General features: G+C 38.1%; 1 protein-coding gene across 1 annotated transcript in view; it reads right to left on the reverse strand.

The window, feature by feature from the left end:
• Positions 1-4,821: 4,821 nt before the first annotated feature.
• The window catches only part of LOC135208378 (uncharacterized), a 16,821-nt gene continuing 5,937 nt past the window's right edge, over positions 4,822-15,705 (reverse strand). Inside the window, exons 2-3 of the mRNA XM_064240479.1 lie at positions 11,031-11,560; positions 4,822-5,357 (exon numbers count right to left, since the gene is read on the reverse strand). Coding sequence (XP_064096549.1) covers positions 4,852-5,357; positions 11,031-11,560 — 1,036 coding nt within the window. The 3' untranslated portion in view covers positions 4,822-4,851. The remainder of the gene's footprint in view (positions 5,358-11,030; positions 11,561-15,705) is intronic.

Raw genomic sequence — 15,705 nt, forward strand, 5'->3', positions numbered from 1 at the left:
ACAAGTTATATTGATTAAATCTTTGTGCAACGATTAAAGCGTTGTCGGACGAACACGTATTCTGGTATATCTTTTTTAATATCTACTTTGCAATGGGTAATCAATGAGTGGTCAAAGTTAAGTCGCGCACGTCTTCGTGCGACGTAGCCGGGACGAGAACGCCCGAATCAAATTTGGCACGAACTAAAGATATTAAATTCTATTTGGTACAAAGTCTGGGGATAAAATGCTGAGGAATACCGGGGAACACCCTTTGCCATCTGTTTCTTTTAGTCACGAAGGAAAGCGGAGACAAGAAACGAAATGTGTTTCTTCCTCGAGAGAAACCAGAAATAGTTCTCTACTCCAGTCTCGCATTGGACACCTGATTTGGGTGTAGTTGGCTTTGTAATCGAAAAATTTATGTCCCTAATCTTGTTTACTGTGATGGCATTAGTAGTTAGGCTAGGTTAGACAGTTTTGGGTTAACTGTTTTCCTTTTTCAAGTATGCCTTGATATTTTGAGGTTTCGCAATGTCAGAAAAATCTTTGCTTGTCGTGACGTATAGCTACAAGTCGAAGTCTTGCGAGATGAAACTAGGCTTCATTTATCAAGAGGAAAAATACTTGATGTAACAACAGTGATGATAATTATCATAATAATAGTTAGAGGGACATGGGAATAAAGTTAAAGATTAAAGATGTTGTGTTGTTGTGGGAAATAGGCTAATCACATGGTAGTAAAAAAAAAATAAATAAATAAATAAAACCCTAGCACTATAAGTGTTTCAAATTCTCGTTAAGTCCAGTAAGGCATGGCGAGCAAAATCTGGAATGAGGGATAAGCAACTCGATTCTCTCTGTGTCATTTTAAAAACGAAGGCCAGTCTTCCATTTCTTAGCGGAAAAGGGGACCTAAAATAACGAATAAATATGACCAAGGGGGCCACGGGGTTAAGAACGATATGCCGTAAAATTTTAAGCTTGCAACGTTCGGAACTGTTACCAGAAGGCAAATTATAGAAATAGTCGTACAGATGCAAGGACAAGAACGTGATCAAGTATAGCTTGATTTATGAAAGAAATATCCGTTTATGCAAGACAGAGGTCATTGCATGAACATCAACGTAACATTTGAACGAAGAAAATTATGCATTTTCAACCAAATCCTCGACACAAGGAAAAGTTTTGGCATCGTTGCGGTAACATTAGAACATTTTCCTTGGCAAAATTGGGCTTATTGGAAATGTTGTATATACTGGAAATAGCTTAGGCAATGGGAAAACGTAATATTTTTCTTCATGGCTAATATACCAAAAGATTTTTTTAAAATAAAGTTTTCGGTCCCACTTGTAAACGTACTAAGTACGCATAAGAACAAATGGATTCATTTGCGCCTCCGAATTATTCGTGACAGACATTTAATTTTATCGGCAGTTATTTATATAGTATTCGCAACAGTCGAAGACTGGTTCGTGACCATTAGTTTATTACTACTACTCAGTAGCTGTAGTATTTCCTTATTCAGCTGATTTTCCCCAAGGTCCCTCTTAATTCTAAGTTGCATATTGTACCTATTCCTTTACGAAGTCGTCGTTCCAAGCAAAACCGAACGGAACTTGCCACAGAGGAGTGCGCCATGATGCGAACTCACCAAGCGAAGCTTTTTTTAAAAGCGTTGTCCGAGTGAATCGAATTCGATACTGGATTCTGTTAAGTCGCAGGCACATTTTGACATTCAGTATCTAAAACGAGCACATTTATTTACATATGTATATACGTATTTCTATACATTTGTTTGTGTGCGTGCGTTTTGTGCATATACAATATTATATGGATAATGTGTATTTCAGTTATGTATCGGTTTTGTTTGCATGTACATTTCTCGAGTGTATGTATGCGTGTATTGTATGATATATATATATAGTATATATATGTATATATATACATATATATATATATATATATATATATATATATATATTATATAATATATATATATATAATATATATATATAATATATATTATACATATATATATATATAGATATATATATATATATATATATATATATGGAGTATAAAAATTGTTCAAAACAATATAGCCGAATGTAACATTGTATGAGTGCAAGAAAGGGTGCTGCATTTAAGACTTGGGGGGGGGGTAGGGGGGGGAGGAGGAGTCTACAGATATCACACTATCTAAGTTTACTTTTTTTTTTCTTTTTGTCCAGCAGAGTTCGTGAAGTGGCACGTTTGATATGAGAAGGGGTGCGAGGGGGCCAATCAATGTAGGCAATAAATTGATTTGAATGCATAGGCCTAAGGGGCAGGTAACCCATTGCTTTATATGTAGCCCAGGCCCGAAAAACATAAAAGACAGAAAAATAAAAATAAGTAAGGGCTTAAATCCAAGGAAAGCGAGAAACCTGATTATAAGAGTTTGGGGAAAACAGAAGCAAAAAGAGAGTTCCAAACTTCGACAAAAAGTGGAAAGAAACAGGTCACTAAACCGTGCAAATTAAGAAAAAAATAAACACTTGGCAACCCCCTTATTTCCCCTCTTTAAGTACAGGGCTACAACACTAATTATCAAGAGAACACATTGATAACCTTGGGCGGATACAGCGTTTGTATATAAACAATAAATACATCTTTCTACGTCTCAGAGTACAAAATTCCTTCTTTTTTTTTTAATCTTATTTCCCTTGTGACAAACTATATATACAAGTACAGCACATTTCTGTAATGGGAATATCACAACTATATAAGCACATGATTAGGCAATTACCGTGGAAGACCAGGAAGGTTTGAGGATACAGAACCTGTACTTGATAACCGGACATTGGAAAGAGAGTCATGTTTCTCAAATGGATGCAAAAGATTAAGTTTACAGTTGACCTTCTTTCATTTTCGTCCTCTAATTAGACCAAATCGCAATGATCCTCTTGGCAGACCTTTCTTGGAAGCTAAGGTTTTCCAATGTCAGTTTAAAAGTACAGACCTTCTTAGATCTTTCACTATATGGTTTAGGAATTGGTAGAAGAGAATGAATATAAACAGGTTCCAATATTATCTAATAGAATTCTGTATAGCAAAGGCGATGTGTTTTACCAAGATAAAAATATGGTTGTATTTGTGTATGTAATGATATCTAGAATATAATAAGAGCGTCAGAGTCTAATCAGAAGGGAACCTTGAGAGATGTTCGCATCAGTTTCTAATCAGGGAAAAAGAAGAAGGTTCAGATGCGGAGTATGACTGTTTCTCGATGTTCTGGCTCCCTCAAGAATTCGATCCTATTACCAGACCAAAAGGAAAAATAATGAAAGAATTCCCTTTCGAGAATGTCTGAACCTGTTTATAAAATTCTCAAAACATATTGATCTCGGCTCTTGTCTCAATAGCACAAAAAGATAATAGAGAAGGACATAAAAGAGCTCCAGGAGTTAGAAGGAGGAGACATACAAAGGTTCTGTGATGATGATGATGATGATGAGAGGAACGTATGAAAAAATATCACATGAGTTTCGCTCTCACATTTTTTTTTCCTCTTTTGCGCTTGCTCGGTCGTCGAGAGACCCTCCTCACAGCGAGGATGAAGCCTCTCTCTGCATTTCCACCTTTTTTGTTTTCAGACACGATTCGGACGATGGACTTCGGATTTCTTTTATATAATCATTTGTAAATGACAACAGACGTAAAGTAATCAGCCATTAGATACCCTTTATTTTTGTAAGGTGTGTAAATAATAACCTCAGTTAGATATCTTCTTGACATAAATAGAATTATCTTGCTGCTGCTGCTGCTGATAACCAACAAGCAAAAAAGGGATCGTCTGCTGGACCCGGTGGAGGCCGAAAGGGTTACCTCCAAAAATAAACACTGAAAACGAAATGGTGCGAATCTAAATTTAGCTACCGATTGACTGTGACCTAACGATATAAAACATTGGGTCATAGTATATTGTACTTGACAGTTTGTCATTTTATTCAGCCAATACGTAGACCCGATATTATCTTGCAAAAACACGATTTCACTTCCCAAATGGAACAACGAGTCCTTTCAAGTATATAGTATCTGAGGGTCAGGCGAGAAATACACAGCTTTTTCATTTCTGTAGCGTTGCAGAATATTGACTTCCCCTATTATTTTCATTTATTGATAATCATAACCAGTGCTCTCTTTCCACGGGCCACAGTGAGGCTGGAAAAGCAATTCATCCGGCATAAAGCTTTTCTATTAGTTAGTTTTCTTGGAAAGCTTTGCCGGACGCAGACATGAGTGCAAGGGCGAACAAGGCTATCTAATGGCTACGTTCTCTACGTATTACGTCTGAATCACATTCATAAGAAAATAATCGGAGCTACTATGAATAGAAAAAAAAAAGTATTACAATTCTTCCCGTGTATCAGTGGATATTACTCTTATGCGCGAGATAATTTACGACTCGCTATGTTTTATTGCAAAAATCATACCACGAACCCTCATGAGATTGTAAGTTTTGATTCAGCACGGATTGCAAAATTTATCATTTCGTTTGATTCCTTTTTGATGAATTTCCGCTTTCAGAAATGGTAAGGCTGAATGATCTCGACGGAAAAAAAAAGAAAAAAAAAATCATGCTATTTCGACAGATCTGCTATGTCATTAAGATTAGGTGGTTATCTAAATTTTAAGTTAAAAACTTCCTTATCGTCCGCGCACAACACCGAAAAAAAAAGAACTATCAAGAACGACAACGTATTGTTTCCATCAGAATGAAAAAGGTCAAAGAAAACGGAAGTAGCAAATGCCTAATCTAACACGTCAGATGTTTGTCGGAGTTCCCAACAGCGTTTGTTTGTTTGTTTTTATTTTTTTTTTTTTTTATCACATGTTATCGAGGTGCAGCGTCTCCACCTCGTGAGTTTCCACGCCCCCGTCAGTCCTGCACTGCATACTGAGACTCGGCGTGTGGATCATTCTGGGCTCCACCCGAGAGACGACATCGCCCCTCAGCATGTTCGATGTGGCTCGACTCCCCCGTCTGTCGGAGGCCTCCTGGCGCACCAGCGCCGTCCCGATCAGGCTCCTGTCGCTGCAGCTGCTGTTCTCCAGGCAGACGCTGTGGGAACTGCATTTCCTGAATGGCTGCTGCTGCTGCTGTTGCTGCTGCTGCATCTCGTTTTGTGCGAGGGCTTGGCTCGACAGCTCTTCCATGCTGCCGTGGTTGCAGCGCCCCTCGTAAGTGAAAGGCGTCTCGAAGGTCTGGCGCCCGTCTCGACCGCCCGACCTGGGATCGTGACTCGGGCCCTTTGAGGTGAATGCGGTGGAGACCTGCTGGTACTGGTGCTGTTGCGAGTTAGCCCTTGTGCGCCGTATGCCCGTCAAGACTCCTGGAATGGGAACAGAGGCGATATTATATCATTACCATTCCAAATGACCAAAGACTTACATGCTAAGCAAAGGAACTATTTGGGTTAAAAGACTCGACAGAACAAAGAAATGTAGAAACCTGAATTAAGTAGGATTAGCAGTAGTACATCCCATTTTCTTTCATCACGAAATTATTAGGCGAAACTGAAAGTCTTGATGTTATGTCTAGAAAAAGTGGAGGACTGTATGCGTCCTACACTTGATGTCACACTTGGCCTAATTTACCAATTTCCAGCAATGAGTGCATATGGACTCTTATAATGAAATAAATATTACTGATATATATGTATATCTTTGGTACAACTGACTGTCAAGAAAAAAGAAACTGCCTAAACAATATTTGCGTGAATGCTGGTCTGTTCAGTTCCTAGTGAATATTCTACCTATTCGATCGTTTATCAATATGTCAAGCGTTTTGAGTAAAATAGTGTGTATATATGCATATAAAGCTGTTAGGTGTATATCCAGGTGCGTCTTAATGTTTGATTTGCATTGTGTAGGTGTAGGTGTAGGTATGTGTGTGTCGTGAAGGCTAGTGATAGGAAACTTGATTCACCAACACTGCAGTTATATTTTTGAAATTCTTCTGATTCAACTGAAGCTGCTTAAGAATTCATGGGAAATTTTCTGCGATGTTTAGTGTCACTTTCCTTTTTTCGCATTTTGTAAGTGACCTTGAGATTCTTGGCATTCCTCAATGGCCCACGTTATTCAAGAGATGGTTTTCATTAAGGGATTCATCTTCACAGAAGTGGAATTGACGCCTTCCAAACTCTGTCATGAGGTTGAGGTCACTGCTTCAGGTTTCTTGCGTCGGCGACTGTCTAGGAGGATTCTACTACCAAGTGCGGTGCAGTTTTGTTATTTAATGCAGTTTTGCCGAAGATAAAATTAAAAGTTAAAAGAGCACGGATACAGCTTTCACCCAGAAGCTTGGCTTACATCTTTTTCTAAAATAGTCAAAGTACAGCAATTGATGAACATTGACTTGGATATAGTTACAGGGGCGTTGTTACATATCACTTGGCTGTACTATTAAAAGAGCCATGCTCAATTCTTTTGTGTCGTTACTTAAATTTCTGCGTTGCCAATTACAAAACTTAATGGAAATCGCGATTACAGAGATTACAGTTCTCCAAATCGAGCAAAGTGTCATTAGCTGTTTCCTAACAGAGCTTGTCTCAAATAGTATACAAAAGATGGACATATGTACAAATGGTCCGGCTGTATCCATCCTCAGAGAGAGAGAGAGAGAGAGAGAGAGAGAGAGAGAGAGAGAGAGAGAATATGTGAGCTTCTAACTAGTGTCTGCGGCGGCATAACCCAGCTCAGTCCAAGCAGACAAATATTAGTCGTCTCTGTTGGCAGGTCAGAGTCCAGAGGTACTTATCAACTCTCACCTCTACTTCGACACATTGCCAAACAACTGGGTGCCAGTGAGCAAGGGCTAGTGCTGGTATGAAGCCCTGTTGATCTAAATCAACCTGAGGAAAATCCAACTGTATAGTTTAGGCACGATACTCATTCAGAAACACCATAAAGGTCCGACAGCTAACCCGAGTACTCGATTAGTCAAGTCTTCAAGTTCTTGCTGCTCGGGAGGAATAGTAAACCTAACCATTGATTTACTAATTACCCGATGGATGCTGATACAGCTTTAATCTGAATACACACGTACAGTATATGTATGTATGTATGTATAATTACATTCTGCTGGTATGAATCAGCACTAGTTAACAGTTAATGATACAGGACAATTTCAATCGTTATGCGCAAGTGCACGGATATTGTATTTGTTTTGCCTACAAGTAGTAATTGTGCAAATGGGAAAAAATAATATACTTCACCTTTAGTTAATGTTTTGGACCCTCTTGTATTTATATGTTCGGAAGTGTATCCATATTGTGTGTATACACATTTTTGTCAGTGCAATTACTTAATGCGCTAAATAATAATAATTAAAAACCTATGAATATCTGCGTAACAGGTGCCACTTCGTATACAGATAATCCTTAAAATCTAAATACAACTACTCATCGTTATGGGCCTGTCATCACGTCATCCAAACTGACTTACTGCTACGAAGCAACGGCAATGAACACTGAAAGCGAGAGGGCAGCACTACACTGAACAGAGCATACCAGTGCTGGAAGAGGAGTCTAACAGCGTCTCTCAACTGTCACTTTATAATCCTGGACTTGTGTCTGGTATTCAGAGCTCTAAAGAATACGTAGCTTTATTCCATTCCTTTGCAGCTAAATACTTTATTTAAGTTTAGCTTTTATCTTTTTTTTTTTTATCAAAATCGGTTACTGTTTTTTTCAGGTACCGGTTGTGGTCCTGCAGGAAATATTGACTGGAAAAAAAAGGACCTTAAATTTAACTTCATCCACTGAGTGACAACTGGATATACAAGAAATATTGTAAATAGAGCCATAAATATTGCGTTCTTTCGGATTGCAAAGCTCAGGTCGAACCTGGAATTAGTCATCCAGAGGTCCAACTACTAACTACTGCATTACAAAGACACCTATTCCTGGATATCAAGCAAAACTAGCTTCTAAGACGACAAAGTCCAAGATGACAAAAGTGAAACATTCCGGTGCAGAGGTGAGTGGTGTCTGGTGCTTTCAAAGGGTGCATTCATTGCAGAAAAAAAGGGGGACTTGCAGTGTTTTTTCTTTTTTCTTTTGGGGGGCAGGATGTGGGGCGGGCAAGGGGGGAGAGGGGACACAGAGCACAAAGAACGCCACACACCTGGTCATAGTCCAGACTTTTTAGGCTTCATATTTCATGTCACTGACATTAGAGAAAGGACCTTTGATGGTACCGAGAGCTACAACTGTCATCATAAAAATGCAAGATCAGCTTTTTTTTTTTTTCCAGTCCGTGCAGTTTGGATCATTCAATTGCTTTCCAAAAGAAAATGGGAGAAAATATGAGAGTAAAAAAAACAAACAAACAATAACTGGAGTTATTTGACATCACGATGCAGATAAAACAAAAAACAATCTTCATTTCCGAAAACAATGGCTATTAAAAAAAAACCAAGCAAATCAACAAATAAACACATAAATAGATAAATAAATAAACAATAATATAAGCTTCCATACTCGATCTGTTGTATGGGAACGGCAGTGATTGACAGAAAATGGGTTGATCACCGCGAATGACCTTTACGAAAATACGAAAATAAAAACTTAATACTAAAGAAATAATAACAAGTAACCTGGACAGAGAAAAGGGGAATTCCTTTAGCAGCAATATTCAATGGACAGTCGGCTCTTATTTCAAAATAAAAAAAAAGGATACTGTAAAGGTCTTTTATTGCTTTCAATAACTCGGAATCTAAAGGGACCACTGAACAATTTTTTTTTCAAGACTTTTCAGAAGACAAAAAACAAAAAAAATCTTTGAATGGAAATTCAAGTTTTGCAGAAGAAGAGGAAAAGTGAAGAAACATAAAAAGGGGGGATCTTACACCCTGTAGGACCTCTTGTTTTCCTGAAATCTAAGGGAATTCTAACTTTAGAGAGAGAGAGAGAGAGAGAGAGAGAGAGAGAGAGAGAGAGAGAGAGAGAGAGAGAGAGAAAGTCTTTCCAAGAACAGAGGCAACTTTGAAGCCTCTGACTCCATATTTTTTCTATATCTTACATAACTTTATTTCGCGTGTAAGGTCCCTATGGCCTAGGGAGGAGACATTTGAATTCTTTTTCATGAGGTGATAAAACTAATGATTTTTTTTTTGAGAGATAATCTGGATTTTTGTGTCGTTTTCATATATTTCCGTAAATATTTGGTTTGCTGTTATTATTAAAATCGGCATTTGGTGAACGTCTCCCAAAGGACTGATTTTTTTAAAGGTGATTAATATTTAACAGTGAATTTCTAAGCACATTGACTGTAACATTAACATTACTAATGTTATTTATGTAAAAGTAAAAATTCCATTATCGTTCAGGTTAAGTTCGCAAAAGCATGCAACGATCCTGTGGGGGGAAAATGATACATACGTATATATATAAAAAAGCAGTTACTTCTCATAATGCAGACTATTGTCATCTACCGTATAGCCCCGAATGCAATAATCAGAAGATGAAGAAAAATAATATCCGTTAATTATCGTAACATTCAAAAGTGCCATGCAGGGAAGTTTTTTTTATTCTATTTGGGATACTGAACCTCTTAAAGCAAAAGGACAGGGAAGGTAAAAATAAAATATGAACTTGTAATCAAATGAAAGTCGAAATTCCCTTAGTAGTTGCGTCGTTAAGACTTGCGACCGTCTATTGAGAGCAAGTTTCTTGAAAATCAGTTGAGTATAAAAATTCTTGAAAATCAGTTGAAAGTCTAAAAATTCTTGAAAACCAGTTGAAAGTCTAAAAATTCTTGAAAATCAGTTGTCTAAAAATTCTTGAAAATCAGCTGAAAGTCTAAAAATTCTTGAAAATCAGTTGAAAGTCTAAACATTCTTGAAAATCAGTTGAAAGTCTAAAAACTCTTGAAAATCAGCTGAAAGTCTAACAATACTCAAATTCGCAATGAACGCGGACTGCTAATCAATGAAGTCTCTTAGTGAGTAAAACGCACTTTTAGAAAACTGCAGAAATGTTATTGTACACTTAATAATTCACCAGCGTAGACTTATACCAGTAGATAACTTTTACTTGACCCAGAATTTTGATCGATGTATAACGTCGGGTTTGGTGACATTAGTCAAGGTGAAGAAATCTGACATTTGGACAAACGAATTTACGCAAAACCCTTTTCGACGCTATTCGTGAAGAAAAGCCATAAGCACTAAGACACCATTATACCCTTTAGGAGTGACAACCTTCAGGTATCCGAGAAAGACCGTTTCCTTCAGCAAACCGTCGGTGAACCGATAAAAAGGACGATAAAGAGGATAATATCCAAAAGACGCTGTCCTCCCCGAATTACTTAATTAGTCTTCCGGCTACTTCTCACTGGATTTAGCTTCAAAAACTTCGGTAATTATTTTAAAGTGTTGTTGAAAGCATCTAGAAAATAAAATGTTCTGGATTCGTTTCTCGTGATTTTACAAAAATGATTGGATCACTGGTTGAAATGGTATACTCTGATTTCAAGGGAAAATTGGTGCTTTTTTAAACTGGCATTCTATTCTAATCAATCCATTTCTGGAATCCATCGCGGAGAGATTTGAGTGGCGTGTAATAAAACCGAATTTGGAAAACAAAAGAAAAAGAAGGACAGGAAGCGTATACAATTAAAAGTAAAAGGTGAGAGAATGAAAGGGTTACTGTCAAATAAAGAAGGGGAAAAAGAAGAAAAACGTAAATACTGGAGAAAGGAAAGTGCCGAAGGAGAGCCGATAAAGCGGGGTGTCGGGAGAGAGACGTGATATCAGCTTCAGGGGAGGCCAAAGGAAAAGTGGCAAGTGACTTCATAGACGATGGGGGCTGGGGGGGAGGAGGGGGCGGGGCAAACTGGGGTGACTCAAAATGAAATTGGGTTGGAGAGAGAGAGAGAGTGCGTGGGCGAGGAACTAGCGGGAGGGGGTTGGAGGGAGGGAGGAGGGAGGTGGGGTATCTTTCGGAGGTCCAGAGGGATCATCCCGATCTATCAGTAGATAACAGAAGCAGTGGTGAGACCTGTGCTGAAGGCAGACTGGGAAGGAGCCAAGACTGGCGAGGGGACATCGTTCCAGACCGCTCCAGGGGGACTGGTGGTGTTTGTGGTGTTTGTGGTCGTGAGGATGGTGGTGAATGACGTGTTGGTGATGAAAGATGTGGTAATCGTGGTCGTGGTAGTGGGAGGAGGGGGAGGATGAGGAGGAGGGGGAGGAGCGGGGTTGTTGGCATGGGTAGGAGGGAGGGGGGGAGGATGAGTGGGATGGGAGCCCGTGATTGTAGACACACCCATCAGCGACTTCTCCGACTCGTGCGACTCCCCGCAATTGTCTTTGCCGACGCCCCCGCCCCCGCCGCAAGGCTGAGCTTGGGCGGGCTCCCGCTGCAGGTCGGCTCGGTCCCGCTCGCTGAGAGGTACCTGGAAGAAGAAGAAGACGGAGGGACGCTCACTCACTCGTTCACTCAGTTCACTTGCTTCGCTCTGGCCATGGCCAGGAGACCTCACTCGAAAGGGTGTCTCAGTGATGATGGAAAGGGAAACATAATAAAAACTTGGAGGGAATAAGGGATGATGCAGGAGAGACAAAGAAGATTAAATGATGTTGGAAAGGGAAAGAAAATAAGGGATGATGCAGGAAAGCAAAAGAATAAAGTAAAGGATATGGAAGGAAAGAAATAGGGAGATGAGAAAGACAAAGGAAGATAAATGATGATGAAAGGGAGCAAATAAGGGATGATGCAGGAAAGACAAAGAAGAGTATGATGATGAAGGGAGAGATAAGGGATGAGAGGAAAGACAAAGAAGAGTAAATGATGATGGAAAGGGAGAGAAAATAAGGGATGATGCAGGAAAGACAAAGAAGAGTAAATGATGATGGAAAGGGAAAGAAAATAAGGGATGATGCAGGAAAGACAAAGAAGAGTAAATGATGATGGGAAGGGAAAGAAAATAAGGGATGATGCAGGAAAGACAAAGAAGAGTAAATGATGATGGAAAGGGAGAGAAAATAAGGGATGATGCAGGAAAGACAAAGAATAGTAAATGATGATGGAAAGGGAAAGAAAATAAGGGATGATGCAGGAAAGACAAAGAAGAGTAAATGATGATGGAAAGGGAAAGAAAATAAGGGATGATGCAGGAAAGACAAAGAATAGTAAATGATGTTGGAAAGGGAAAGAAAATAAGGGATGATGCAGGAAAAGCAAAGAAAGGAAAGCAAGGGTAAATGATGTTGGAAGGCGAAAGAAAATAAGGGATTTGGAATGCAGGGCAAGGAAACAAATGAAGAAGTTAAATGGGGATTGATGGAAAGGGAAAGAAAATTAAGGGAATGATGCAGGAAAGGACAAATGAAAGAGTTTAAATTGGATGAAATGGGAAAGGGAAAGAAAAATTAAAGGGATGATGCAGGAAAAGGCAAAGAATGAAAAAGATGTTTGGAAAGGGAAAGAAAAAAAGGAAAATTGGGATGCAGGAAAAGACAAAGAAAGTAAAATGATGTTGGAAAAGGGAAAGAAAAAATAAAAGGGATGATGGCAGGAAAGACAAAGAATAGTAAATGGATGTTGGAAAGGGAAAGAAAAATAACGGATGATGCAGGAAAAGGCAATTGAAAGAGTTAAAAATGATGGAATGGGAAAGGGAAAGAAAATAAGGGAAATGATGCAGGAAAAGACAATGAAGGAAAGGGAAATGAAAATGGGATGATGGGAAGGGAAACAAAAATAGGAAATGGATGCAGGAAAAGCTAAGGAAGAATAAATGAATGGGATTGGGTAAAGGGAAATGAAAATAAGGGATTAAATGCCAGGAAAGACAAAGAATATAAATGATTGGATGGCGGAAAGGGAAAGAAAATAGGGAAATGATGCAGAAAAAGGACAAAGGAAATAGTAAATTGATGTTGGAAAAGGAAAAGAAAAATAAGGGATTGATGCAGGAAAGACAAATATGAAGAGGTAAATGATTTGATGGAAAGGGAAAGGAAAATAAAGGGAAATGGATGCAGGAAAAGGAACAAATGAAAGGAGTTAAATGGATGATGGGAAGGGAAACAAAAATAAGGGAAATGAAATTTTGGGCAAAGGAAAAAAAAAGGGGGGCAAAGAAGAAAGAAAAATGGAAATGGGATGGGAAGGGAAAGAAAATAAGGGAAATGGATTGCAGGAAAGACAAAGAAGTAGTAAATGATGATGGAAAGGGAAAGAAAATAAGGGATGATGCAGAAAAGACAAAGAATAGTAAATGATGATGGGAAGGGAAAGAAAATAAGGGATGATGCAGGAAAGACAAAGAATAGTAAATGATGATGGGAAGGGAAAGAAAATAAGGGATGATGCAGGAAAGACCAAAGGAATAGGTAAACTTGATTTGGGTTGGAAAAGGAAAGAAAATCAGGGATGAATGCAAAAAGAAAAGACAAAGAATAGTAAATGATGATGGAAAGGGAGAAGAAAATAAGGGATGATGCAGGAAAGACAAAGAATAGTAAATGATGAATGGACAGAAAAGAATAGGATGATGCAGGAAAGACAAAAGAATTAGTAATTGATGATGGAAGGGAAAGAAAAAATAACAGGTTGCAATGATGCCGAAAGAAAGAAAGCAAAAGCAATAGTAAATGATATGGAAAGTTAAAGGGAAAAATAAAGGGAAAGAAAAAAATGGAATGGCAGGAAATACAACAGCTAGTAAATGAAATGATGGAAAGGAAAAGACAATACGGAATGAATGCAGGACAGCAAAGAATAGTAAATGATGATGGGAAGGGAAAGAAAATAAGGGATGATGCAGGAAAGACAAAGAATAGTAAATGATGATGGGAAGGGAAAGAAAATAAGGGATGATGCAGGAAAGACAAAGAATAGTAAATATGATGAATGGCGGAAAGGGAAAAGAAAATAGGGAACATGATGGAACAGGAAAGACAAACGAATAGTAAACAAATGATGATGGAAAGGGAAACAAAATAAGGGATGATGCAGGAAAGACAAAGAATAGTAAATGATGATGGAAAGGAAAAGAAAATAAAGGATGATGCAGGAAAGACAAAGAATAGTAAATGATGATGGAAAGGGAAACAAAATAAAGGATGATGCAGGACAAAGACAAGACTAGTAAATGATGTTTGGAAAGGGAAAGAAATAAAGGGATATTTTTTTTTGGGGATAAGATGCGAAAAGAAAACAGGAAGACAAAGAATAGTAAATGATGATGGGAAGGGAAAGAAAATAAGGGATGATGCAGGAAAGACAAAGAATAGTAAATGATGATGGAAAGGAAAAGAAAATAAGGGATGATGCAGGAAAGACAAGGAGTAAATGATGATGGGAATGGAAAGAAAATAAGGGATGATGCAGGAAAGACAAAGAATAGTAAATGATGTTGGGAAAGGAAAGAAAATAAAGGATGATGCAGGAAAGACAAAGAATAGTAAATGATGTTGGGAAGGGAAAGAAAATAAGGGATGATGCAGGAAAGACAAAGAATAGTAAATGATGATGGAAAGGGAAAGAAAATAAGGGATGATGCAGGAAAGACAAATCTGGTAAAATGGATGAATACCAATGGGAAAGAAAAATAAAGGTGATGGCAGGAAAGACAAAAAAGTAGTAAATGATGAGGAAAGGGAAAATAAATGGGATGATGCAGGAAAAGACAAAGAATAGTATGATGATGGGAAATGGAAAGAAATAAAGGGATGATTGGAGGAAAAGACAAAGAATAGTTAAATAGAATTGGAAAGGGAAAGAAACAAAGGATGAGCAGGAAAAGACCAAAGAATAAAGTAAATGAGAATGAAAAGGGAAAGAAAAAATAAAGGATGATGCAGGAAAGACAAAGAATAGATGATGCCAGAAAGATGGGATTTTGGGAAAGGAAAAATAAAGGGATTGATGCCAGAAGACAAAGAATAGTAAAATATTGATGGAAAGGGGAAAGAAATAAGGGATGATGCAGGAAAGCAAAGAATAAGTAAATGATTTTTGGTTAAAAGGGAAAGAAAATAAGGGATGATGCAGGAAAAGAACAAAAGAATATAAATGAATGGTGGCTGGGAAAGAAAATAAGGGATGATGCCGGAAAGACAAAGAAGTAAAATGATGAGGGGAATGGAAGAAAATAAGGGATGATGCAGGAAAGACAAAGAAGAGTAAATGATGATGGAAAGGGAAAGAAAATAAGGGATGATGCAGAAAAGACAAAGAAGAGTAAACGATGATGGGAAGGGAAAGAAAATAAGGGATGATGAAGGCAAGACAAAGAATAGTAAATGATGATGGGAAGGGAAACATAAAAACTCGCGAGGAATGACAGGTGGCAATGGACAGACAAAGGAAATTTGGAAGAATGAAGATGGGCAGATGAGGTAAACTGAAATGAACCATAAACCACGAGAAAAAATGAAATAAAATTTCAATGGCAAATGAATTCACTAAGATATACTTGAAATGAATAGTAAATAATGATGGGAAATTTGGATGACGCAAAATGAAAAACTGGAACAATAAATGGTAACAGAAAGACAAAGAAACGTGGAATGAATTTTGATTTGTGATGGAAAGACATAAAATATTTTGAATAAACAGATGAACGTAACACACCAAGAGGAATCCCAGGAATAGTAGACGAGGGTGGAGGAAATATGAAGAAATTTGGAGGAAACAAGAAGAAAACTTCGGATAGAATAATAAA

Source organism: Macrobrachium nipponense, chromosome 35, assembly GCF_015104395.2.
Source record: "Macrobrachium nipponense isolate FS-2020 chromosome 35, ASM1510439v2, whole genome shotgun sequence".
Lineage (NCBI taxonomy): Eukaryota > Metazoa > Arthropoda > Malacostraca > Decapoda > Palaemonidae > Macrobrachium > Macrobrachium nipponense.